General features: G+C 47.1%; 1 protein-coding gene across 1 annotated transcript in view; it reads left to right on the forward strand.

Annotated features, from left to right (window-relative positions):
* Positions 1-11,137: 11,137 nt before the first annotated feature.
* Positions 11,138-26,113, forward strand: part of LOC138997042 (zinc finger protein 568-like) — a 36,142-nt gene continuing 21,166 nt past the window's right edge. Inside the window, exons 1-2 of the mRNA XM_070398433.1 lie at positions 11,138-11,154; positions 11,981-12,033. Coding sequence (XP_070254534.1) covers positions 12,025-12,033 — 9 coding nt within the window. The 5' untranslated portion in view covers positions 11,138-11,154; positions 11,981-12,024. The remainder of the gene's footprint in view (positions 11,155-11,980; positions 12,034-26,113) is intronic.

Below are 26,113 nucleotides of genomic sequence, written 5' to 3' on the forward strand. Positions count from 1 at the left end.
ACTGAGGGTGAAGTGGAAATAATGGAATGGGTTATTGAAGAAGAAAGCCTTAGATAGCAACTATGATCTCACATCCTATTATAGAGATGAGGCCTCTAATAGCTTTGCAGGTTTTCTCTTTCTCTTGTTATATATGTTTATCTGTATATACTAACCACATTTTTTTTCTTTCTCATCATTTTTACTTCATATGCAAGTTGTTGGAAGTTAACTTAACAATTTATTCATTTTTTTTAAAATATATTTTATTGATTTTTTACAGAGAGGAAGGGAGAGAGATAGAGAGTTAGAAACATCGATGAGAGAGAAACATCGATCAGCTGCCTCCTGCACATCTCCTACTGGGGATGTGCCCGCAACCCAGGTACATGCCCTTGACCGGAATCGAACCTGGGACCTTTCAGTCTGCAGGCCGACGCTCTATCCACTGAGCCAAACCGGTTTCGGCAACAATTTATTCTTTAGGTAGCAGAATATTCAGTGGGACTGTATAAGAGTTCTTTGGGGGGAGAGGACAAAATGGAGGCAGAATAGTTGGACGTGTCCTGAGCTTTGTCCCAGAGCAGACAGAACAAGCAACTAAATTGAATAACATCCACCTTGAATTGGAGAAGTAGACACAGCTGGTGAGATAATTCACAGCCAGGACAGTCAGAGGATGCCTGGAGAATGGTAAAATTAGGGATCTGGCTGGAGAGAACTGAGAGACCTCCAAGCCCAGAGGGTCAGAAGGAAGCTGCATGGCACCAAGGCCCCATCTTTTAGGATGGGTGTAGTGCCTGACTGTGGATAGAAGGTCCGCAGGACTGCTGGCAGCAGGGTATTCTAGATCTAAGTCCACAGCCACGAGAGACTGAGCCCAGACAGGGCAGTCTTTGCTTTTATTTGCTAAGCCTAATTCATAGGACCTTTCAAATACACTCACTGGTGGCTGAGGTGCAGGTGGAGGTGCGGACTTGTGGAGGTTGGGGAGAGGAAAAGGTCAGGGAGAGGTGGCCGTGAGTCTGGCGCTGAGTCATACCTGATATGAGGGACCTAGGCAGCCATTTTCTCCTGAAGGGATAGTCCCTCCCTGCAGTCTCCAGGCACCAAAACAGCCACACCGAGACTACACCTGAGTGATACAAAGGATACAAAAAAAATCTGAATAGTCCCTGAGAGACCCTCTGTGGGCTCTTCCACAGAGGCCACACCTTTTTGAAGGGGAGAGCTGCTGTAACTGGAAGCCTAGCCTCACCTCCACCCAGGGTGCCCTCAGACTCTACTCCCACCCCCGCTAGGGACCTGCTGCCCAGGCTGCTGTTCCATGGTCACTGAGACTCCAGCCATCCCAGGCGCAGTCTCCTGTGAGTTCCAAAGCATGCTCCCCTCTGGCCGGCCCAATGCTTTAGCCTAGGGCACTGCGACCACTTGAGCAGCAGCCACATGGCAGCCTGCCCCCATCCAAGGAGCAGCAGCCCTGTGAGCAGCCTGCCCATGTCCAAGGAGCCGCAGCCACATGAGCAGCCCACCTTCATCCGAGGAGTGGCAGCCCCGCGCATCCTGCCCCCGTCCAAGGAGCAGCAGCTGCACGCAGCCCACACCCATCTGAGCAGCAGCCCCATGAGCAGCCCACCCCCATCGAAGAAGTAGCAGCCCTGCGAGCAGCCCGTCCCTGTCTGAGAAACAGCAGCTGCACAAGCAGCCCACCGCAGTCCGAGGAGCAGCAGCTGCACAAACTGCCTGTCCCCATATGAGGAGCAGTAGCCCTGCAAGCAACCTGCCCCTGTAAGAGGAGCAGCAGCCATGCGAGCAGCCATCCCCCGTCCAAGAAGCAGCAGCTGCACACAGTCTACACCCATCCAAGGGGCAGCAGCCTCGTAAGCAGCCTGCCCCCATCGGAGGAGCAGCAGCCGCGCAAGCAGCCTGTCCCCATCGGAGAAGCAACAGTCATGTCAGAAGCCCGCCCCCATACAAGGAGCAGCAGACCTGCGAGCAACCTGACCTTGTCCGAGGAGCAGCAGCTACATGAGCAGCTCAACACCACCTGAGGAGCAGCAGCCACACAAGAAGCCCACACCTGTACGAGAAGGAGCAGCCATGTAGACCAATGGAATAAAACAGAGAACCCAGAAATCAACCCAAACCACTATGCTCAATTAATATTTGACAAAGGAGGCAAGAAAATACAATGAAGTCAAGAGAGTCTCTTCAATAAATGGTGTTGGGAAAACTGGACAGATGCAAACAAAAAAATGAAACCAGAACACCAACTTACACCATACACAAAAATAAACTCGAAATGGTAAAGAACTTAAATGTAAGACAGGATACCATAAAAATATTAGAGGAATCCACAGGCAGCAAAATCTCAGACATATGCTGAAGCAATATCTTCACCGATACAGCTACTAGGGCAGCGGTTCTCAACCTGTGGGTCGCGACCCCTTTGGGGGAGTCGAACGACCCTTTCACAAGGGTCGCCTAAGACCAACGGAACACACATATATAATTACATATTGTTTTTGTGATAAATCACTATGCTTTAATTATGTTCAATTTGTAACAATAAAAATACATCCTGCATATCAGATATTTACATTATGATTCATAACAGTAGCAAAATTACAGTTATAAAGTAGCAATGAAAATAATTTTATGGTTGGGGGTCACCACTGCTGGGGTCCAATCCCAGCGGGTCCAGGGGTCCCCAAGGGTGTGGACGGAGTCGGCGAAGAAGGAATGACACGGAGACAGCCTTCAGTTGATCAGCAGCCTAGTCAGGACCTCTAGCCAGGATCTCCAGCCAAAGTTCTGGTTAGGAACTCCAGCCAAGCTCTGGTTAGGATCTGATCAGGATCTGATGACGATCTGATGTTTATTGTCTTGTTACATCCGTATTTATATGCCGGGAGCCTGTCCATCCTTGCTGCTTGACACAGTCACTGCAGAGAAGAAACATCTGCACAGCATATGTTTCAAGGTACCTGACGTATATGGCATACTGTTCTTAATATGCTTGCTCACCTTCTTGGCTCTATGTGTTTTAACCAAGGTCACCTCTCCGAGAAAGGTTGTCTCCCCAGGTAGGAATTTTTCCCTAAAGTTAGGGAGGGAATAAAACCCCTTAACTAAGTGCCAGGTGGGTAGTTAATCACTTTAACTAAGAACAATCACACTTAAGCTACATAATCTTTACTCCCTGGAATAAGAACTGTCCTACCTTTGGAATAGAAATTGACAGGATTAAAATCAACTGGTATAAATACAGATGTAAGAAGACAGAACCTAGTCTCAGAACCTAGAGAGAGAACCTAGGGAGAGAACATGGCAAAAGATCCTGGACAGAACCTGGCTACAGAACTTGGCTGGAGAACCTGGATAGAACCTGGCTAGAGAACCTGGCTGGAGAACCTAGCGAGAGAACATGGCACCAGAACTTGGCTGGAGCTCCTGGCTAGAGGTCCTGACTAGGCTGCTGATCAACTGAAGGCTGTCTCCGTGTCATTCCTTCTTCGCCGACTCTGTCCACACCTTTGGGGACCCCTGGATCTGCTGGGGTTGGACCCCAGCATTTATACCAGCCAATTTTAATCCTGTCGATTTCTATTACAAAGGTTAGGGCTTTTCTTATCTCCATTCCAGGGAGTAAAGATTATATAGCTTAACTACCCTCCTGGCACTTAATTAAGGGGTTGTATCTCCTCCCTAACCTCAGGGAAAAATCCCCACCTGGGGAAACAACCTTTCTCGGAGAGGTGACCTTGGTTAAAACACATGGCGCTAAAGGAGAGCAAGCATATTAAGAACAATATGCTATATATGCCAGGTCCCTTGAAACATATGCTGTGCAGATGTTTCTTTCCTGCAGCAACTGTGTCAAGCAGCAAGGATGGACCGGCTTCCGGCACACCACAACATGAGGAACTGTATTAAAGGGTCGCAGCATTAGGAAGGTTGAGAACCACTGTCTTAGGGCAATGGAAACTAAAGGGAAAATAAACAAATGGGACTACATCAAAATAAAAAACTTCTGTACAGCAAAGGAAACCATCAACAAAACAACAAGAAAGCCCACTGCATGGGAGAACATATTTGCCAATGTTATCTCTGATAAGGGTTTAATCTCCAACATTTATAGGGAACTCATACAACTTAACAAAAGAAAGATAAACAACCCAATCAAAAAATGGGCAATGATCCTAAATAGGTACTTTTCGAAAGAGGACATAAGGAAGGCCAAGAGACATATAAAAACATGCTCAAAGTCACTAATCATCTGAGAGATGCAAATCAAAACAACAATGAGGTACCATCTCACACCTGTCAGACTGGCTATCATCAACAAATCAACAAAAGACAAGTGCTGGAGAGGATGTGGAGAAAAAGGAACACTCGTGCACTGCTGGTGGGAATGCAGACTGGTGTAGCCACTGTGGAGAACAGTATGGAGTTTCCTAAAAAAACTGAAAATGGAACTCCCATTTGATCCAGTGACCCCACTTCTAGGAACATATCCCAAGAAACTAGAAACACCAATCAGAAAGGATATATGCACCCCTATGCTCATAGAGGCACAATTCACCATAGCTAAGATTTGGAAACAGCCTAAGTGCCCATCAGCAGATGAGTGGTTTAAAAAACTGTGGTACATCTACACAATGGAATACTATGCTGCGGTAAAAAAGAAGGAATCCTTACCATTTGTAACAGCATGGATGGAACTGGAGAGCATTATGCTAAGTGAAATAAGCCTGTCAGAGAAAGATAAATACCACATAATCTCACTCATTTCTGGAATATAATGAACAACATAAACTTATGAACAAAAATAGATCCAGAGACAGAGAAGCATCAATCAGACTGTCAAACCTCAGAGGGAAGGTAGGGGAGGGGAGGGGTAAGGGGGAGAAAGCAACCAAAGGACTTGTATGCATGCATATAAGCCCAACCAATGGACACAGACAACAGGGGGTGAGGGCATGAGTGGAGGTTTGAGGGGGCAATGGGGCAATAAGGACACATATGTAATACCTTAATTAATAAAGAAAAATAAATAAAGACCTTAAAAAGAGTTCTTTGTACTATTCTTTTAATGCCTCTGAAGATTTAAAATTTTTCAAAATAAACAATTAAAGAAAATTTGCCTATTAGGTAACTGTATTATATGGAAGAAATAAATATGGGAAGGCACTGAGCTGCCTGAGGATGTACCAAAAGATCCCACTGGAACAGAAGAACTAGGGAGCTAGAAATAGTTTCTCAATTTGTTTCTATAAGAAAATTTTGCAGAGGGAGGAATACAGAATATCTTGGTTGGGGTGGGGGGAACCAGTATTTCAGGAAGTAAGGCAGCAGAACTAACTTATTAAGAACATGACTTTCTGATGAATGACAGGTCATTCCATTCTCTTCCTGCTCTGAGGGAAGATTTCCTCCTCCAGAGATTGGGGTCAGAAGTCTGAAATGCCTCTTATGGGTTAAAATCAAGGCATTGGCAGAAGTGCGTTCCTTCTGGAGGCTCTAGGGTAGAATCTATTTCCTTACTTTTTCCAGCTTCTAGAACAGTGATGGCGAAACTTTTGAGCTCAGCATGTCAAAATTTTGAAAAACCCTAACTTAACTCTGGTGCCATGTCACATATAGAAATATTCATAATTTTTTTTTGATATTTGCAACCATAGTAAAAAAAAAAGATTTATATTTTTGACATTTATTTTGGTATATTTAAATGCCATTTAACAAAGAAAAATCAACCAAAAATATGTATAAAATAAACAAAAACAGAAAAACAATGTACATTTAGGAAAAAAAATAATAAAAACAATGATAATCAAATGGCACAAAAACTAGAAATTAGTGACTTTTTTGGTGCTGAAGTTTGTCTGATAATTTTTCGATTGCAGGTTCATACTTGGTGCACTTCAAGGCTAAGCAAGCGCCACTAACTTCATCTGTTAGCTGGTTTCTTTTGTTCATTTTCATATTATTTAATGCTGAGAACAAAGTCTCACAAAAATATGTTGATGAAAAAATTGTTAGCAAAGCCATCGCTAGATTTTTTATGTTGCTAAAAGTGTCAGGTACTCTGTCCAAGAACTCAAAATTTCTTGTTCATAGTTGCACTCTTCTTCATTATTCAAACGATTTCGTTCCAGATTTTCAAGTCTCGACCTTAAGTCGACAAACACATGAGTTCAAATGCTACCTTGAAAATCTGCAAGTTGTATCTCTAAATCGTCAATTTGCATCCATTGGAAATCCTTTAATTCCAAAGTACTGTAAACAACTACATCCGGATAATTAATTATTTTAATGTTCTGTTCTAGGCTTCTAAATTGGTTGAATCTTTCGCTGAACTGTTCAAATAACGAGTTTACTATATTATACTAAATTATACGGGCGAAAAGCTATTCACCAGAGGACGAAAAGTAATTTTAAGAAAATTACTTAAAATACCTATAAGTTTTAGTTTCAATATCTCGCTTAAAAATTTTAAGTTTACTTTCAAAAGATTTGATGTATCCAAACATAATGTCAATACTTTTGCCAAAACCTTGTAATTTTAAGTTCAGTTCATTCATATGAACAGAAAGATCTGTATAAAACATTAAATTGCTGACCCACTTATGATCATTGATCTGAGGAAAGTTTGACAGATTCTTATTCTCAATAAATACCATAATTTCTTCAAAGCACTCCACAAATCACTCAAGTACTTTACCCCGACTCAGCCATCTCACATTATTGAACATCAGTAGTCCACTGCAGCTAAAATCAACCTCCTGTAAAAGTGCAGAAAATTCTCGCTTGTGAAGGGGTTGAGAAGCTATAAAATTCACAATTTTTGTTACGACTGACATTAAATCATTCAATTCTGAGAATCTTGATTTGGCACACAACACCTCCTGATGGATAATGCAATGAAAAGGTACAAGTGGATGTCTAATAGCTTCCAGAAACAATTTCAGGAATCCCACATTTTTTCCCACCATATTTGGTGCCCCATCTGTCATGACTGACACAATTTAAGAGATAGCAATGTTTAGGTCACTGAATGTTTTTATAACAACCTTACATATTTCATTTCCTGATGTACTTATTGGCACTGATTCTAACTTTATCAACTCTTCTTTCATTGTGAGACCATCAGAATATCTAGCAATAATGGCCAACTGAGCATTTGATGTGACATCAGTAGTTTCATCAAAAGAAATCAAAAAATATTTACAACTATTTAAGTCTTTTTTAAATTGATGTTGTACGTTTTTGTTAAATCTATTATTCTGTCTTTGATAGTATTTCTACTGAGTGGTAACTCAGAAATTCTTTTAATAACATCATCTTCATTTTTCATATCGTGAAATAGAGCTGGTGCACATCTTAGAATTGTTTCCTTAATAAATTCTCCGTCACTAGGGCTTTTCCATGCTGAGCTATGGAGTGAGCAATACAGTAACTTGCTGATGTTAAATTTGTAGAGTATCTTACAAATTTAATGATGGAATTTGATTGACTTTTATAGAGGTGTAGCTGCCTAGAAATGTATTCCTTCCTTTCATCGATACTTTTTTTCAAGAGCTGACAATGATTAGTTTCAAAATGTCTCTTTAATTCCACATTCTGCTTACTACCGTCTCATTACACAGTATGCACAATGACCTGTTGTTTCTGTCGACCATCCCGTACATCTTGGTCCATATGTCTTGAAAGGGTCAGCTTCTGCTACTTCCACTTCCTTTATCATTCAATCTTGCCTTTTTTTCTTGATTCTCCATCACAAGGCTGCAAAAATAAATAAATATAAATCGCAGCGTTTTTTATAAAAGGTTGATAGGTTTCTTACCTATTAACTTTTTGCAGTGTTGTTGCACTGACTCCTGGTGCAAAACAATTCAAAGATAGTATGTATAACCAACAAATATATGGTGCTGTAATCAATTATCTGACAAGCAGAATGTCTCGTCGAACACTGTTGCACTGTATATCCTTTTCTTCTAACCCTCCCACTCCTGTCTCCTAATGAACATGGCAATCAAGTGCGTCCGCTTGCCGAATGCACCCGAACGCACAGGAAGCTTACCAGAGGCACATGTTGACAATAATGAGGCCATTTCCAGAATTGGGCATTTTGTCACTCGAGTAAAAATAAAATGTCATGAGTAAAGATTAATCTCTTTATAGTGCAATTCTTAACCTTTTTATATTAATGTCAATATTGGAACAATGTATCTTGGATGTTTTCACTATGTATTTTTGCTACGCAACACCATGTACATGTTTACATCCAGTTTTAGAATTGCATTATTGATCATGAGTAACGTGAGTAATATTATACTCAAGTGATGCTCAACTCTGGCCGTTGCGAGAGACAAATATTTGAATTATGCAATTTTTTGTCTCTTTCAATGTGTGTCACCCAAAATGAGTTCGCATGTCACCACCTCGCACTACCCAGACCTGTAGATTCGCCATCACTGTTCTAGAAGCTACTTACATTCCTTGGCTCATGGCATCTTATTCCATCTTTAAAGCCCAACCTCTCTGCCTCTGATGCTCCTACCTTTCTCTTATAAGGACCTTTGTGATTACATTAGGCCATTCAGATATTCCAGGATAATCTTCTCATCTCTAATGCGCCTTAATTTAATGCATGCTCCTGCAAAGTCTCTTTCTGTCATGTAAAATAACATAGTCATTTACAGGTTCTTGGGATTAGGACTTGGACATCTTGAAGTGTTCTATCTACCACATTATTATTCTATATACCACATTATTCTATCTACCACATTATCTTATTGGCATCATTTAATATATATATTTCTTTTTCTTTAATTTGTTCGTACAATGCATTTTGTCACTGGATTGCTTACGGTTCTTCCAATGTTATGAAATATTTTTATGAAATCCATTCTACAAATTTTAAACTACATTGTTGAAGTCAGCCTCTTATTTGGAATTTTTGCATCAGTAATTAATTACAAATGTTAAAGTTATTAAACAAGGACATCATTAGATTTAGGTAGCTATGCTGCCTTCAGTCCCTACATAAACAAACAAAAAACTAATCCAGAGTGAATGACTCAATTTGGAGAAAATAAAATTTAAAAACAACCAATCACAAACACCCAATTTAGCTTTCCAAAATAAGGCAAATTCTTAAGCTGTCCCAACCAAATAATTTCCTTGTTTTGCTTCTGGGTCTTCTCTATAAAAATCTCCTCACTAGCTCCTGTTGGTGGAGCACTCTGCCTGATTCAAATCTATTTATGCTCAGATAAACTCTTGAAAATTGTAACATGCTTCAGTTTATCTTTTAATACAAGATGGGTAATACTTTTCTTTTAGCCTGCCTTTATCAGATTTTATATTAGTTAGACAAAATTAATTATTAGAGGACATTCCATCATTTTCTAAGATCTGAATAAATTGCATAATCATTATGAGTTCAAAAATTAGCTAAAACTCAGCTATAATCATCTGGATACTTTTCATTAGTACATATTTTAAGACATTTAAGTTTTATTATGGTTATTGTTCCATTCAGGTTTTCTACTTCTTACTAAAATTAATAACTTAAATTTTACTAGAAAATCTACAATTACCTCTACTGTGGTTATAGAGTTTCACATAATACCTAACAGCCTCAAATTTCTGTGAAATGCTGTGTGGTTTAACCTTTCTAATGTTTTTGTTTTTATTTAATTTTTTGTTTTGCTATTGTTTATCAATATTTCTTTTAATTGACCTCTTAGAACCAAATTGTGAATTTTAAAAATCTGGTCCACTTTTTTGTTTTCTAGTACATCGGTTTCGGGTGTATACTTACTCATTTTATATTTAACTAAATTTAATAAGCAATGTTTCATAAGAAGGACATGATAATGCCCCAAATATGAGCATACTCTTAAAGTAAAAAGAATAAATATCACAATTACACGTCCTAGAAATAAACTGTTAACAAATGTTAGTGTAACTTTCCAGAGAGCTTATTAAGTGCCTTTCTATGTGTATTTATGTATTTATAAAACATAAAAGTAGTAGTTTTGTATTGGTACTCCATTATTTCCACTATGGACCCAGGGTTGTCCTCCCAGTCCCTTCTCAGATTCCCTCACCCAGAGCTCAAGACTGCCCGCCTTCAGTCTGGGCACATCCCCAAATCCCAAGACCCGAACTACATTTCCCGGATGCCTCCAGGGTGGACCCAGCCACTATCCCGCGGCTCAAATTGTGCTGAAAAGCCTGGGCTGCAGTGTTATGGCGTTCCGGACTGAAGACTACACTTCCCAGCGGCGCCCAGGTTCAGGGAAAAAATTCTCAGCTGAAAGTTGAGCACCCAGCGCGACCAGGATTGTGGGTCTCTGAGGGCTGAACCGCCCAGGTCTGGACGACTCCTAGTTTGTGGCGTGGTGGAGAGTAGTCCTTTGCTAGCCCTGCGCTCAGAGCCCTGCTCCTTGTGGAGAGAACTCTGGACAGTCGGTTTCCCGGCTTTTAACTACAGCTTTTAGAGATCTCTGGGCATCTCCAAGTTTGGGGTGAAGACTGTTGGAGACGGTTTAACTTCTGGGTCATCCTGGTGGAGGACCGCTCCGCCCTTTCCCAAGCTGTGGGCTACATATCTGAGAAGCCTTGAGGGTCCACCACCTGTTCTTAATCCTCAGCAGCCACCTCGCGCTTCCCAGACCTGTCGGGTCGCCCAGATCCTCGGAGGATGCTCAGGTGTACTGGGTGATCAGCACTGAGCTTCACTAAGGCTTGGGCTGCGAGTCGGCGGAGAAGCCTGAGCCGGCCGGACCCTCGCTGGATTTCCCTCCGGTGGACTACATTTCCCTACGGCTCCGCGGCATATCCATTTACAGCCAGAGTTGGCTGGCCTGTGGTAAGTTTGAGGAAGCGCTTCACAAACTAGTTCACTATTTAGTGGCGTTTTCGCTTAACCGGAGTACAAGGCACCGGGTGAGTGGACATGAAGCACCCCCGGGCGGGGCTGGGTGTCTCTGGGGCGTGTCCAGGCTGCATGCCCTCGCTGGTAAAAGAAAGGACGTCCGGGAGACCTGGGGCGCCGTGGCCGCGTGTCCTCCCGCCGGATGGGGAGGTAGCGGTCGCGCGTGCACGGGGTGGACGTGGTTTCAGCTGGCGGTGTCAGGAGGTCGGGTGTTGCCTCGGCGGCAAGTACGTGCGACCCTTTCCCTACCGGTATCGTGCGCCGACTCCCGGCGCAGGGCTAGCAGTGCCTGTGGTAACACGCGGAGTGCACTATCTGAGCGGAGCTCTCTGTGGCCCTGGTGTGAGAATCCCATGTGGCCACGACTCCGTCTCTGCCTTTGGGCCTAGAACTGGGAAAGGCGCCCTCTTTGTCCATTCTTGGTCAACGTTGGGAGTGTCGGGCGGTGGATGGGTTCTGGGCGTCTACCCCAGACCCCGCCTGCATTTCCAGCCTTTGTATCTCCAATTACACTCTCCAGCCCTGCCACTGCTGACAAACCGCCGCCATTTGCTCTCCAGCCCGGTGAATAGCTTTCGCCCGGAGGTTGTTTCTGCTGTCCAGCCGGTTTGTAGAGCTTGGGCCTGGGAGCTCCTCCTACTTGTACTTTTTGTTCTTTCACCCTGGTCGCCAGGGATCTCGCCCCATAGAGGTGCCCCCAGCCTAGAGGTGTGGTGACTCTGGCAGATGGATCCACTTACCCTGTGTCTTGGAGCTACAGATCTGGGCTCAGTATAATCTACGGGGCTTGGAAGAACCCCAAGTCAGGCTTAATGGAGGAAGGCAGCCACAGTCTAGGATTCTCTCACAGGACTCCCATCTGGACCCCTAAGGCCACTGTGCTTCTGTGATATGATGGAGAGGATGGTGGAAGTTGCAGGCTTCTTTGGCTTTGGACCTCTTAGTGCCTGGGGTGGGGCAGGGATTTGTTTTAACTGGGCCTCCTTCCGGAACCTGGGAGAGCCTGTTGTCTCCTAGTGTTCTAATCTCTTTCCACCTTTTTTCTTCTCTTAGAATCCAGAACAGGAGGAAAGAAGAGCCGCTGTGCATCAAAAGCCATGGCAGAGGTAAGTTGTATGTGGTACTTTCTTCTTGGAAAGGGTTTCTTGGTTTTCAGAACACTATCATATTTCAGGATTCTATCTAAGAGATTTACTCTAGTGCTTTAGAGAAAAGGGAAGAGAGAAGGAAACCACATTTATGGAGAATTTTCCTGAACCAGACAGAAGCCTAAACCAGAGCTTTGTTCTAGAATTTTCACTTCCCTGGATTTTGTTCATTCCCATAGTCCAGGCGTGGGGAACCTTGTTTCTGCCAAGGGCCATATGGATATTTATAGCATCTTTTACAGGCCATAAAAAATTACCAGTTTAGAAATTAGCCTGCTATATTTGGTCAAACATTTAATTAATTCACCCCTAATGCCTTGGCAGAGCCAGACCAAATGATTTCATGGGCCTTATATGGCCAGGGGCCCGAAATTCCCCACCCCTGCAACCGTCCAAATGTGCCTCAGTGATTTGGCAGGGAAGTTGACCAACAGAATAAGGTTACTCACTGCCATCTCCCTAATTTCTTTGTTGTCCCTTCCAGGGTCACATACACTAGCCTATTTGCTCCCAAAATTTACTTCTTTTTAATCCTCACCAAGGATATTTTCTCCATTGATTTTTAGGCAGAGTGAAAAGAAGGGAGGAAGGAGAGATAAAGAGACAGACAGACAGACATCAACCCATTTTTTTGGCTTGAACCCTGACTGGGGTGGGGGATCGAACTAGCAACTGAGGTACATGCCCTTGACCAGGAATGGAACTCGCAACACTTTGGTCTGATGCCCTAACCACTGAGAAAAACTGTCCAGGACTGCTTCCAAATTTGTAATAGCCTGGGATGCCTGCCTGCACTTTTCATTCTAGACACTTTTTCCCCCAAGATAGAAATAACCTAATTGTTATCTTTCTAATGATTGAGATAATATAGGATTCTTGCAAATATTTCAAAACTTATTAAGACAAGTTTGTCATCCATGGTCCCACCATTTAGTGATAGTCACTGTTAATATTTTCAAAATATATTTTTATTGATTTCAAAGAGAAAGGGAGAGTGAGAAACACCAATGATGAGAGAGAATCATTGATTGGCTGCCTCCTGCATGCCCCACACTGGAATTGAGCCTGCAACCTAGGCTTGTGCCCTGACTGGGAATTGAACCATGACCTCCTGGTTCATAGGTTGACACTCAACAACTGAGTCACACCAGCTGGGTTCAAATTATCCTTATTATATTTTGTCCTCACCAGAGAATATTTTTTCCTTTTTTTTTTCTTGTGGGTTTTTTGGTTGTTGTTTTTTGGTTTTTTTAGAGAGAGAGTGGAAAGGAGGCAGGAGGAGGAAAGAAAGAAAGAGACATTGATTGACTACTACCCGCCGGGGCCCTGACCTGGAATGGAACCTGCAACCTTTCGGTGTGCCTGCCTGTGCTCTAACAACTGAGCCACACTGGCCAGGGCTATTTTCAAATTATTTTGTCTGCACATGTTTAGGTATGTAAATTTGTTTTCAGAATGGGATCATGTTACTGCTAGAAGCAACTAACTTATTGTGTTTGCTTTAAGCCACTTTTAGTTTGAAATTCTTCACATGTGTTATCTTGTTGAATCCACATAACAACCCATAAGACAGGTCTGACTATATTTCATTAATTCTATGATACACTTTATTTTCACATTGTGATAGGTTTTACAATTTTTGGCAAGTCATAGTTTCATTGATGGCATTTGTTTTTCCTGATGTATAAATCAATAGCATCTCAGAATTGATGAAATATGCTAATATTTTAAGTTGAGAAGTGAGGAAATAGATTCTGTTAAGTCACTTGTTCCAAAATTACATATTAAATGATATAACTGGGATTTCTAAATTGTCTACTCATTTCCTTTCCCCACTTGTTAGAGTATTATCTTTCTTGGTTTATTTTAAATAAGTTCATATGTCAAGCATATTTCACTTTATCACTTATAAGTTGTTTTAGAAATGTTTTTTCATAGTCGATCTATTTTTTGTTTGTGTTTCAAATTCAGAGTTTTTAAAAAATGTTTTCTTCCCTTTATGTTATGTCAAAAGTTCTTCCCTACTATAAAAATAGAAAAGTTATTCTTATTTTCCTAAAGTACTTTTTTTTTGTTCATACATTTTAATCGTTAAAGTATCTGGTGTGAGATATGATAAAAAATGTGGGCTGTCACATTCCTAATTTAGGGTTTTTAGGCTTTTTTCTATGATTAAACTATTTTAAAGAATGGCATACTATTTGTAGTATGTTCAGGTGTATTTTTTTTTCCCTAGATGTGTCTGAGTGTGGCTCTTCATTAATGTTGGCCAGTCAGTTCTCAAGAATTCCTTTCTCTCTAAAGACTAAGAAATAATATTTGTTTTCTAGATACATCTGTTTCTTCCTTTCTCTTTGACTTTTCTTCTGTCTTCTGTGAGAACTTGCTGAATTTATCTTCCCATTGCCATCCTGGCTAGAACTTTCCTACGATTCTTAGAAAAGGACTACATCCTCCCCATTCATTCTCAGTACATTTTGGTAAGGAAGGAACTCCAGCTCCCCTTGACCTTCAACCTTTGATTGTCCATTTCTCCCTCTTTCCTTCTCCCCTCAGAGTGGTTATTGTTCTTTCTCTGTATTAATGTGAGGCTATCTACACTAATAAAGAGAAACATGCAAATTGGTGTCACTCTGCTACACCCACAAGCCACGCCCACCAGCCAATCAAGAGCACGTATGCAAATTAACCCAACCAAGATGGCGGTGGCCACGGAGCTGGAGCGAGCAGGAGGCTTGGGTTGCTCCCAGCGATGGAGGAAGCCAAGCTTCCTGCCCTCCCTGGCCATCCCTGGCCTCTACTCAAGGCTAGAAAGTTTCAATTATAGAAGATAAATAAATCCCAGATACCTGCTTCCTTCTACTCAAGGAGGCGCTGAAAAAAAAAAGAAAGAAAAAAGGAGGGTCTGGGAGCTTGGGTCGCAGGGGGCCGTGGCCAGCCTGCAAACAGCCATTAGCCCCTCACCCAGGCTGGCCAGGCACCCCAGTGGGACCCCCCACCTTGAAGGGGGTGTGGCCAGCTTGAAAACAGCCCTCAGCCCCTCACACAGGCTGGCCAGACCCCCTCCAGCGGGGACCCTCACCCTGTGGGAAGAGCTCAGGAGATTTATCTCAGTGCTGCGGCAGATGCAATGGCGTGAGCACACTCCGCCTATACAGGCTTCCTCGGCACACCAGGAAGTGGCATCGCCCGCCTGAGAAGACCCCCTGGAGCCCCCACATAGTACCCTGGTCTTTCCTACTATTGGTTGCCCTATGGATGTTGTAAACTTCTGATTGGTCTGGAATGTTATATATACTGCTGCACTCACACAATAAAGTTGGATTTGCGTCACTGAACCGTCCCCGGAGTCGGGCATGCTTCGTTAGGACTCCGTTCGGCCTCACCCCCGCGGACCCCCCTGTCTCAACTGGCGCCACGAACAGGGATTCCCGGATCAAAAGGAAAGTCGGCAGGCAAGCCTAAGGTCGGGTGAGTGCACCTCTGTAACAATGGGTAACCTTCCCCCCTCAGTCCGAGCCCCTCAGGCTCGGGCACTCCATGCGCTGTTACAGAGTAGACGAGTAAAAGTTACGGAAAAAGAATTACAGAAATTATGGGAAATTCTTTTAGAATTTAACCCTTGGCTTCTAGAAGCCCATATCTGGGATCCAGCCACTTGGGAGAGAATATTAAAGAGAATACGGTCGGCTGAGGTCCATGAAGGAAAAACTTTCCCTCTCTCCCTAACACCGGCGGTTCTAGCTATCTTAGCTTGCCTAACCCGAGCCCCACCCGAGCAGCCGAAACCAGTGCCTGAGGCGCTTTCTGCCTCGGTGGAGGTGGTGGAGGTTAGGGGGGCGTGTAGTAAGTCCCTACCCCCATATACGCCGCCAACCCCCACGGCCCCAGTGGACCCGTGGACCGCATTTACTGAAAAAAGATTAGAGCAGAAAGCGGCAGAAGATGAAAGTAAACCATCAGAGCCGACAGGGGGCGAAATAGCGCCCGCGCAGTTAAACAAAGGAACAATAGAGAAAACCCAGAGTCAGGAAAAACCCAGCAGAGTCACTACGAATTCCTCTGCAAGGAACACAGACAATAGCCCGTGGAAAGAGTTATATCAATCTCTATGCCAGCAAAGGGACCAAGCAAGAACTTCCCTGGGGTTAGAGCCGCCTCAATTATTCCCCGTCAATGCAAATCCTACTGCGGCACAGCCTCAGGAGTGGCTGCCGCCTGATCAAAAAACCCTCCTGGCCATTAGAAAGGCAGTACAGGAAGACGGGCTCTCAGCCCCGTATACTCAGCAGTTGTTAGAAAACTTTGGCTTACAATTAAATTGCCCATATGATTGGAAAAGTCTCGCTCGTACTATCCTCCAGCCTGGGGATATGATACAATGGAAAGCTCTATATTACGAACAATGCGAGCAGCAGGCAGAGAGGAATAGGGTAGTAGGGCTTAACCTTACGGCAGACGCCCTCAAGGGAGAGGGACTGTATGCAGCGCCTTCCGATCAAGCCCAAGGGCCAGCCCAATATTTCGATCAGGTCCGCTCTTGTGCGATGAAAGCCTTCGCTCAAATTAATCCTAAAGGCAAACCAGCACAGCTGTCTAAGTTAATACAAGGCTCAAATGAAGGATTCTCAGAATTTTTATACAGGGTCAGCGAGGCAGTTGACCGTAAAGTCACCCATGCCCAGGCAGCAGAAGCTCTCACAAGAGAGCTTGTGTGGGAAGGAGCTAATACAGAGTGCCGGCAAGCCATTGGGCCGGTCAAAACCGGTTCTATCGATGACTGGGTATTAGCTTGCCGAGACGTGGGAAGTAATTCAGCGTCCGCTTTAGCTATCGCCCTAGCAGCACAGCTTAACCTTGCAGGGCAAACAATGCCCCAAAAAGGTGCCTGCTACGAATGCAAAGGAATAGGACATTTTGCAAAAGTATGCCCCAATAAAACAAGGAGACAGGGGAGCAATTAAACCCCCCCCCCCCCCGACGATATGTCCCCGCTGCCGTAAAGGCTTTCACTGGAAAAGGGAATGCCGATCTACAACAAAGAGGGAAATGCTCTACCGTATTTAAACGAGATGGGGGGCAGCTCTCAGCCCCGCCAGTAAGAGAGCAACAGCAGGGAGTTTATTGGGCGCTACCGCTAACCCAGAATAAGGCTTTTCTCACGTTAACTATAGAGGGACAGGACATAGAGGGGTTAGTAGATACTGGAGCAGATGTTTCAGTGATACAAGAACAAAGGAGGAGCGCCAAATGGCCGACCACAGCCGGCCCCCTGGTTCAGGGGGTGAGCGGTTTTAAAATGACCACTCAGGCAGCACGTGACCTAGAGTGGCGGGATCCGGACGGCAACAAAGGAACTTTCAGGCCATTATTTATGACCGGAGTTCCACACACCCTATGGGGACGAGACATTTTACAAGCAGTTAAAGCAACTATATCCACGCAGCCCCCCCAATTCTAGGGGCCACTGTCCACCCGTCATTGTCGGAGCCTATTAAGCTAAAATGGGATACTCAGGATCCCATTTGGGTGGAGCAGTGGCCTCTTCCACAGAAAAAGATAGCAGCTTTAAAACAGCTGGTGCAGGAACAATTAACAGCAGGACATATAGAACCCTCTTTAAGCCCTCACAATACCCCAGTATTTGTTATACAAAAGAAAGATAAAAAAAGGTGGAGATTTTTACAGGACCTTAGAGCTGTTAACAAACACATGAAGAAACTGGGACCCCTGCCACCTGGGCTCCCTCACCCATCAGCTATAGCTAAAGGAGCATATATAAAAATAATAGATATTAAAGACTGTTTCTTTTCTATTCCCCTGCACCCAGAGGACCGGCAATATTTTGCCTTTACGGTACCATCCACCAACCACCAATTACCAGCAGAAAGATATCAGTGGAAGGTCCTCCCACAGGGAATGAAAAATAGCCCAGCAATCTGTCAGGCCTTTGTGGGGGTAGCCACTAGACCCCTAGCAGACCAATGTTTTATCACCCATTACATGGATGATATCTTGATAGCCCACCGGGATCCGGTATGGCTTGAAGCCTGTCAGGAAACTTTGATAAAGAACCTTCAGGCTCTTAACCTGACCATAGCACCAGAGAAAATACAGACTGTCCCACCATATTCCTTTTTAGGATATAAAATTGAAGAACATATTAGGCCAATAGCCCCTCAACTAGAAATACCCAAACAATTAACCCTCCACGAGCTCCAGGAAATCTGTGGACAAATTAATTGGGTCAGATCTAGCTTATCAATAACCACTCGAACGTTAAACCCCCTTTTCAGTCTTTTAGAAGGAGATTCAAATCCCCTGAGTATAAGGAAGCTCACCTTACAAGCAAAAGAGGCACTGAAAGCAGTTAACACAGCCCTCCGAGAGCAAAACTTAGAAAGACTTGACCCTCTATTGCCTATACAAGCGATAGTCCTGGCCACCATAGGCACCCCTACAGGGGTGTTATTCCAAAATGGCCCCCTCTACTGGGTGCACCTGGCATACAGCCAACTGCCAAAAATAACACCCCCCACCACTGCCTACTCCCTTATAGGAAGGAAACTGCGAAAAGCTTGTATTACTTTGTATGGCAGAGAACCAGACACCCTTGTTCTGCCATACACCCTCGAGCAGTTAGAGCAGCTATTAGCTGATGATATTGATACGCAGCTATTGCTATTACATTTTCCAGGGCAGGTTGACAATCACTTACCTCAGGACAAAATCTTACATGCTTTACAGAAAATCCCGTTGGAAACCTACGGCCTTAGCAGACCTAGTTCTAGGCCTATTCCCCATGCACCCTTAGTTTTTACTGACGCTAGCAAAAATTATTGCGGGGCAGTAATAAAAAGTCATCAGCCACACTGGAAACCTTGTTACTTAAAATACACTTATACAGGATCAGTACAAGTGGGAGAACTGTTAGCCATTGCATATGCCCTAACCTATTGTCAAGACATGCCTGTCAACTTATTTTCAGATAGTGCTTATGCTGTTCAGACGGTTAAGGCACTAGGCTATTCCACCTTTAGAGCCCGAGAAACACCAATAGATAAGGCATTGGAACAAGTAAAAAATGTATTAGAAAATAGACGACATCCTTGGTATATCCAGCATATTCGAGCCCATACTGGTTTGCCTGGTCCTCTAGCAGAAGGAAATCAACAGGTGGATAGACTAGTACTAACCCTAACCCCAGTAGAGGAAGCCAGACTCTTACACACTAAATTCCACATGTCGGCCGCCAGCCTACACCAATTATTCCCCAAACTCACGCTTGCGGCCTGTAAACACCTTGTAAGAGCATGCCGCAGCTGCGGGCCATTACTACCCTTAGGCCCACTACAACCACAGGGAACTAACCCCCGTGGGCTGCGACCCAATGCGCTGTGGCAGGTGGATGTTACTCATATTCCCTCTTTTGGGAGACTAAAATATGTCCATGTCATTATAGATACCCACTCAGGAGCAGTGTATGCTCACGCTGCAGCCGGTGAACGCTCCTCACATGCTATCACTGCACTGAGGAATGCGTTCCTTATGTTAGGTTTCCCGTGGGAAATAAAGACTGACAACGGCCCCTGCTACACCAGTCAGCAATTTCAGCAATTCCTCAAGAAACATAACATCAAGCATGTTACTGGCATACCATACAACCCGCAGGGACAGAATAAAGAATTAAAAACCCAGATTCAATAAGAAAAGAAGGGGGAGATGTGGGAAGAGCTCAGGAGATTTATCTCAGTGCTGCGGCAGATGCAATGGCGTGAGCACACTCCGCCTATACAGGCTTCCTCGGCACACCAGGAAGTGGCATCGCCCGCCTGAGAAGACCCCCTGGAGCCCCCACATAGTACCCTGGTCTTTCCTACTATTGGTTGCCCTATGGATGTTGTAAACTTCTGATTGGTCTGGAATGTTATATATACTGCTGCACTCACACAATAAAGTTGGATTTGCGTCACTGAACCGTCCCCGGAGTCGGGCATGCTTCGTTAGGACTCCGTTCGGCCTCACCCCCGCGGACTCCCCTGTCTCATCACCCCATGGGGGCGTGGCTGGCCTGCAAACCACTACAGGCCCCTTGCCCAGGCCGCCCCACACCCCAAGGAAACCCCCATCCTGATCTAGGACACCCTTCAGGGCCAACCAGCCAGCCCCCACCTATGCACCAGGCCTTTATCTATACTAATAAAAGGGAATATGCTAATTAGACTGGGAGACCTTCCAGATGTTCTGGACAAATCCATGGTGGCGGGGCTGAGGTAGAGGCAATTAGAGGCCAAGAGGGGAAGGCAGTTGTGGGTGATCAGGCTGGTGGGGGGCGGGGCTGTTGGGGATAAGCAGACCATCAGGGTGGCCAGTTGGGGGCAAACAGGCCATCAGTGGGGGTCAGTTGGAGGTGATCAGGACATCAGGGGGCAGTTTTGAGTGAGCAGGCCAGCAGGAGGCAGTTGGGGGCGAGCAGGCCAGTAGGGAATGAAGGTGGGGGCGAGTAGGCCAGCACGGGGTCAGTTGGGGTGAGCAGGCTGGCAGGGGAGGCAGTTGGGGGCGAGCAGGCTGACAGGCAGAGTGGTTAGGGGCAATCAGGCAGGCAGGTAGGTGAGTGGTTAGGAGCCAGCAGTCCCGGATTGCAAGAGGGATGTCCGACTGCCGGTTTAGGCCTGATCCCTGTAAACTGGCGGTAGGACATCCTTCGAGGGGTCCCAGATTGGAGAGGGTGCAGGCCAGGCTGAGGAGCACCCCCCCCACCCATGCATGAATTTCATGCACCAGGCCACTAGTCCTATATAATAAAAGCCCAGCAACTGAAACTGCAGAACTACCAGAGACCAGAACAACCACGGCCCCTAGCCCTGGCTGGCCCCGCCCCTCAGCAGGGACCACCCCATCCTGATTGAGGGCATGGCCGGCCTGCAAACCACCTGCAGTCCCTCGTCCCAGCCAGCCCTGCCCCCAAGTGGGGACCCCCCCACCCCAATCTGGGACCGCCATCAGGGCAGGCCAGCTGGCCACCACCCGTGCATTGGGCCTCTATCCTATATAATAAAAGGGTAATATGCAAATTGACCCTATTGGTGGAACTACCAGAACAACTGCTCAACCAATCACTATGAGGTGCACTTACCACCTCTTGATCCATCAGGCTCTGATCGCCTGATGGTGAACGGGAAACTGGGGGTGGGTGGTGGGGGATGTGGGTGGTGCCAGGCCAAGGCCCCTTCCCCGCCAGTTGCCCCATACACAGAGGGTGACCCACGGCGGGGGTGGGGCCAGCTAGCGAGCGGGAATGGCCAACCTCTCAGTCCCTTCCCCTAGCCAGCAGGCTCTGATCACCCGATGGTGAATGGGAAACCAGGGGTAGGTGGCTGTGGGGGGCAGGGCCGGCTGTGAGCAGTTGGGGAAGATGGCCCTGATCACAGGCCAGGCCTAGGGACCGTACCCGTGCATGAATTTCTGTTATAAAAACAGCAGGCCTCTAGTACTGTTATAAAAGGGTAGAGTCTTACCCCATTTCTACTACTTATTAGTTATGTGACATGAGCTTCCCCATAACTTCCTCTGCATAATGGTATGCTACAAGGTTTGGGGAATATGATGGTAATGGACATTCACCTCAATGTGCACTTAAATTGGCAACCTGGAGATTCCCTAACTCCTACCTCCAACCTCCAGATCTTCCCAACATTCAATAGGTACCAAATGTCATCACTCTATCTCCTTTGTGCCCTATAACCTTTCTCCATTGTCTGTGTGCCAGATCAGACCTTTGTGGAAGTGGATAGTGCATTGACCTTATACTGGCTTTGCTTTTACTTCTCACCAATAAAATAGTCTAGTCCAGGGGTGGGCAAACTTTTTGACTCGAGGGCCACAATGGGTTCTTAAACTGGACCGGAGGGCCGGAACAAAAGCATGGATGGAGTGTTTGTGTGAACTAATATAAATTCAAAGTAAACATCATTACATGAAAGGGTATGGTCTTTTTTTTTTTTTAGTTTTATTCATTTCAAACAGGCCGGATCTGGCCCACAGGCCGTAGTTTGCCCACGGCTGGTCTAGTCACATGACTTCTTTTATTCAGTGAATCCCTATAACTTTCAGGATAATGTGCCAACTATTTCACATTCATTATATACTAGAGGCCTGGTGCACAAAATTTGTGCATGGCAGGGGGAGGTGTGCCTCAACTCGGCCTGCACCCTCTCCAATCTGGGACCCCTCAGGAGATGTCCGACTGCTGGTTTAGGCCCGATCCCTGTGGGATTGAGCCTAAATCGGCAGTCGGACATCCCTCTCACAATCCGGAACCATTGGCTCCTAACCGCTTGCCTGCCTGATAGCCCCTAACCATTTCTGCCTGCCAGCCTGATCACTCCCTAACCACTCCTATGCCTGATTGATGCCTAACTACTCCCCTGCTGGCCTGATCACCCCCAACTGCTCTCCCTGTCGGCCTGTTTGCCCCCAGCTGCCCTCCCCTGCTGGCCTGATCACCCACAACTGCCCTCCCTTGCCAGGGCCTGATTGCCCCCAACATCCCTCCCCTGCTAGAGCCTGATGGTTCCTAACTTCCCTCCCCTGCTGGAGCTTGATGGTCCCCAACTGCCCTCCCCTCCTGGCCACATCACCCACAACTGCCCTTCCCTGCCAGCCTGATCGCCCACAACTGCCCTCCCCTGCTGCAACCAACCTCCTCCACCAGGACCCACCTCCTCTGCATGAGGCGGCAGAGACACTGGGACCAGCCTCCTCCAGGCCACACAGAGCCAAGGGACCCCCAGACCTCTCTGCGCGGAGTGACCACCAGGCCCCACCTCTGCTGTGCATGCAGCCATCTTGTGGCAGCCAACTTGTGACAACATCACGCAAGAGCATCACGCAAGAGCATCACGCAAGGGTGTCACACAAGGGCGTGATGCCACCTAGGTTTTTATTATATAGGATTGCTTTGCATATTTATTTGTATTTATTATATACTAGAGGCCCGGTGCACAAAAATTTGTGCACTGGCAGGGACGGGGGGGGGGGGGGGGGTGTCCCTCAGCCCCACTTGTGCCCTCTCACAGTCTGGGACCCTTCAGGAGATAACGACCTGCTGGCTTAGGCCCGCTCCCAGGTGGCAGAGGGCAGGCCCAATCCCTAGGTGCAGCCCCTGGTCGGGCTCAGAGCAGGGCTGATTGGGGAGTTGGGGTGCCGCCCCCTGTCATGCACAGAGCAGGGCGGATCAGGAGGTTGCGATGCCACCCCCAGTCACACTCAGGGTAGGGCTGATGGGGGTTGGGGCGCCGCCCCATGTCATGCACAGAGCAGGGCCAATCAGGGGGTTGGGGCGCTGCCCCCTGTCACGCACAGAGCACGGCCCATCAAGAGGGTTGGGGCTCCATACCCTGTCACGCACAGAGCAGGGCCGATCAGGGGGTTGGGGAGCTCCCCCCATCACGCACAGAGTAGGGCCGATAGGGGAGTTGGGGCACCGCCCCATGTCACACACAGATCAGGGCAGATCAGGGGGTTGGGGCGCTGCCCCCTTTCACCCACAGAGCAGGGCCGATCAGGGGGTTGGGGTACTCCCCCCGTCACACTCAGGGCAGGGCTGATGGAGAGGTTGCGGCTCCACCCCATCACACACAGAGCAGGGCCGATCAGGGGGTTGGGGAACCTTCCCCTGTCACGAACAGAGCAGGGTGGATAGGGAGGTTGTGGCCCCGCCCCCTGTCACACACAGAGCTGCAGGGCAATCAGGGGATTTGGGCGCTGCCCCCTGTCATGCTGCTCAAGGGGCCAGGAGGCCTCGTGGCTCTGCTGATCCCAGTGCTGGGAGGCCTCGCGGCTCCGCTTGACATCGGGGCAGTGAGGCCTCACTGCTCAGCTGATCCCTGTGCTAGGAGGCCTCGCTGCTCCGCTGATCCCAGTGGTGGGAGGCCTTGCTGCTCCGCTGATTCTGGTGCTGAGAGGCTCCGCTGATCCCAGTGTCAGGAGGCTTCACGGCTCCGCTGATCCCAGTGCTGGGAGGCCTCGCGGCTCTGCTGATCCTGGGGCGTGAGGCCTCGCAGCTCCGCTGATCCCGGGTTTGGGAGGCCTCGCGGCTCTGCTGATCCTGGTGCTGGGAGGCATATTACCCTTTTACTATATAGGATAGAGGCATGGTGCACGGGTGGGGGCCACTGGTTTGCCCTGAAGGGTGTCCTGGATCAGGGTGGGGGTCTCGCTTGGGTACCTGGCCAGCCTGGATGAGGGGATGATGGCTGTTTGCAGCTAGTCACACCCCCTTCAGGGTGGGGGTCCCCACTGGGGTGCCCGGCCAGCCTGGATGAGGGGATGATGGCTGTTTGCAGCTGGTCACACCCCCTTCAGGGTGGGGGTCCCCACTGGGGTGCCTGGCCAGTCTGGGTGAGGGGCTGAGGGCCATTTTCAGGCTGGCAGGTGACTGAAGCTCCCAACCTCTCCTTTTGTTCTTTTTTTTTTATTCCGGGATTTATTTACCTTCTATGGCTGTCACTGGAGCTGAGAGCTGGCTTTAGCTCTAAGGCTCGGCTCCAGCTCTGAGACTTCGGCTGCTGAAAGCAGGTTTCTGGACTTTGTTTACCTTCTGTATTTAAAACTTTGTTGCGACTCCAGCTCTGAGATTCCAGCTGGCTGAAAGCAGGTTTCTGGGTTTTGTTTAGCTTCTATATTTGCAACATTGTTTCTTAGAGAGCAAGCTCAGAGCTGGGCTGCGGCAGGCGTGGAACGTTGGCTTCCTCCATCACTGGAGCAAGCAAGCCTCATGTTCACTTCAGTTGCCTGGCTGCCGGCAGCCATCTTGGCTTGGCAGTTAATTTGCATATCTCGCTGACTAGCCAGTGGGAAGGGTAGCAAAGTTACAGCTAATTACCATGTTTCTCTATTATTAGATAGGATTAGAGGCCCAGTGCATGAATTTGTGCACAGGTGGGGACCCTCAGCCTGGCTGGTGATTGGGTCTGGCAACTGGGGGAGAGACCGCAGGAGATTGGCTTTGGTAGTGCACTGACCACCAGGGGGCAGCTCCTGTGTTGAGTGTCTGCCCCCTTGTGGTCAGTGCACATCATAGCGACCAGTTGTTCAGTCGCTTAGGTTCTTATATGTATAGACTAGAGGCCCAGTGCACGAATTCGTGCACGGGTGGGGTCCATAGGCCTGGCCGGTGATTAGGGCCTATCAGGGCCAGGCCGATTGGGGCCTGCTGGCCAGTGGGGAAGGACAGGGAGCAGGAGGTTGGCCGCCAGCTCTAAAGAGGGAGCCAGCCTTTGGCCCCCCTGGGAAAGGGGCTGCATCTGCTGTCACCCATTTCCGGTTACCTGTCCCAGCCCGGGCCCTGAAGGCCCTGGCGGGGCAGAAGAGGAAATGACAGTCACCAGGCACAGAAGGAAAAGACGCTGGAAACCGAAGCTGACGCCAGCACCCACCACTGCGCAGTTCCCCACCTAGCCCCTCCCTCCTTCCCTCACTGCAGCAGACGGCTGGCTGGGGTGAGGGATGGGGCACAGGAGGTTGGCTGTTGGCCCTGAGGAGGGAGCTGGCCCTTGCCCCCCCGCCCCCCCCCCGGGAAAGAGGCTGTGTCCACTGCCACACACCTCTGGTTCCCCATCCCAGCCCAGGGCCAAAGGCCCCAGCAGGGTTGGGAGAGAAGGCTACAGTCACTGGGCCAGGCACAGAAGGAATGGACGCTGGACGCCAACCCCACCGGCTGGCCACGGGAGGTTGGCTGTGGAAGTGCACTAACCAACAGGGGGCAGCTCCTGCATTAAGCGTCTGCCCCCTGGTGGTCAGTGCACATCATAGCGACTGGTTGACTGGTTGTTCTGTTCATTCAATTGTAATGGTTGCTTAGGCTTTTATATATATATAGATGTATACTAAAAAGCACAGTAAATGTTTACTAGAGCACCAATCCTAGTATTGGAGTAAAGTGGCGAATGAGAGTGTTTTTATTCCTGTCAGGGATGACCTGTCATCTAAGACATATCTATCCTGGCCCCTTTGGATTTCTCCAGCATCACTTCTA

Source organism: Myotis yumanensis, unplaced genomic scaffold (assembly GCF_028538775.1).
Source record: "Myotis yumanensis isolate MYYU_CA2020_CCGP unplaced genomic scaffold, mMyoYum1.0.hap1 SCAF_18, whole genome shotgun sequence".
NCBI classification, from domain to species: Eukaryota; Metazoa; Chordata; class Mammalia; order Chiroptera; family Vespertilionidae; genus Myotis; species Myotis yumanensis.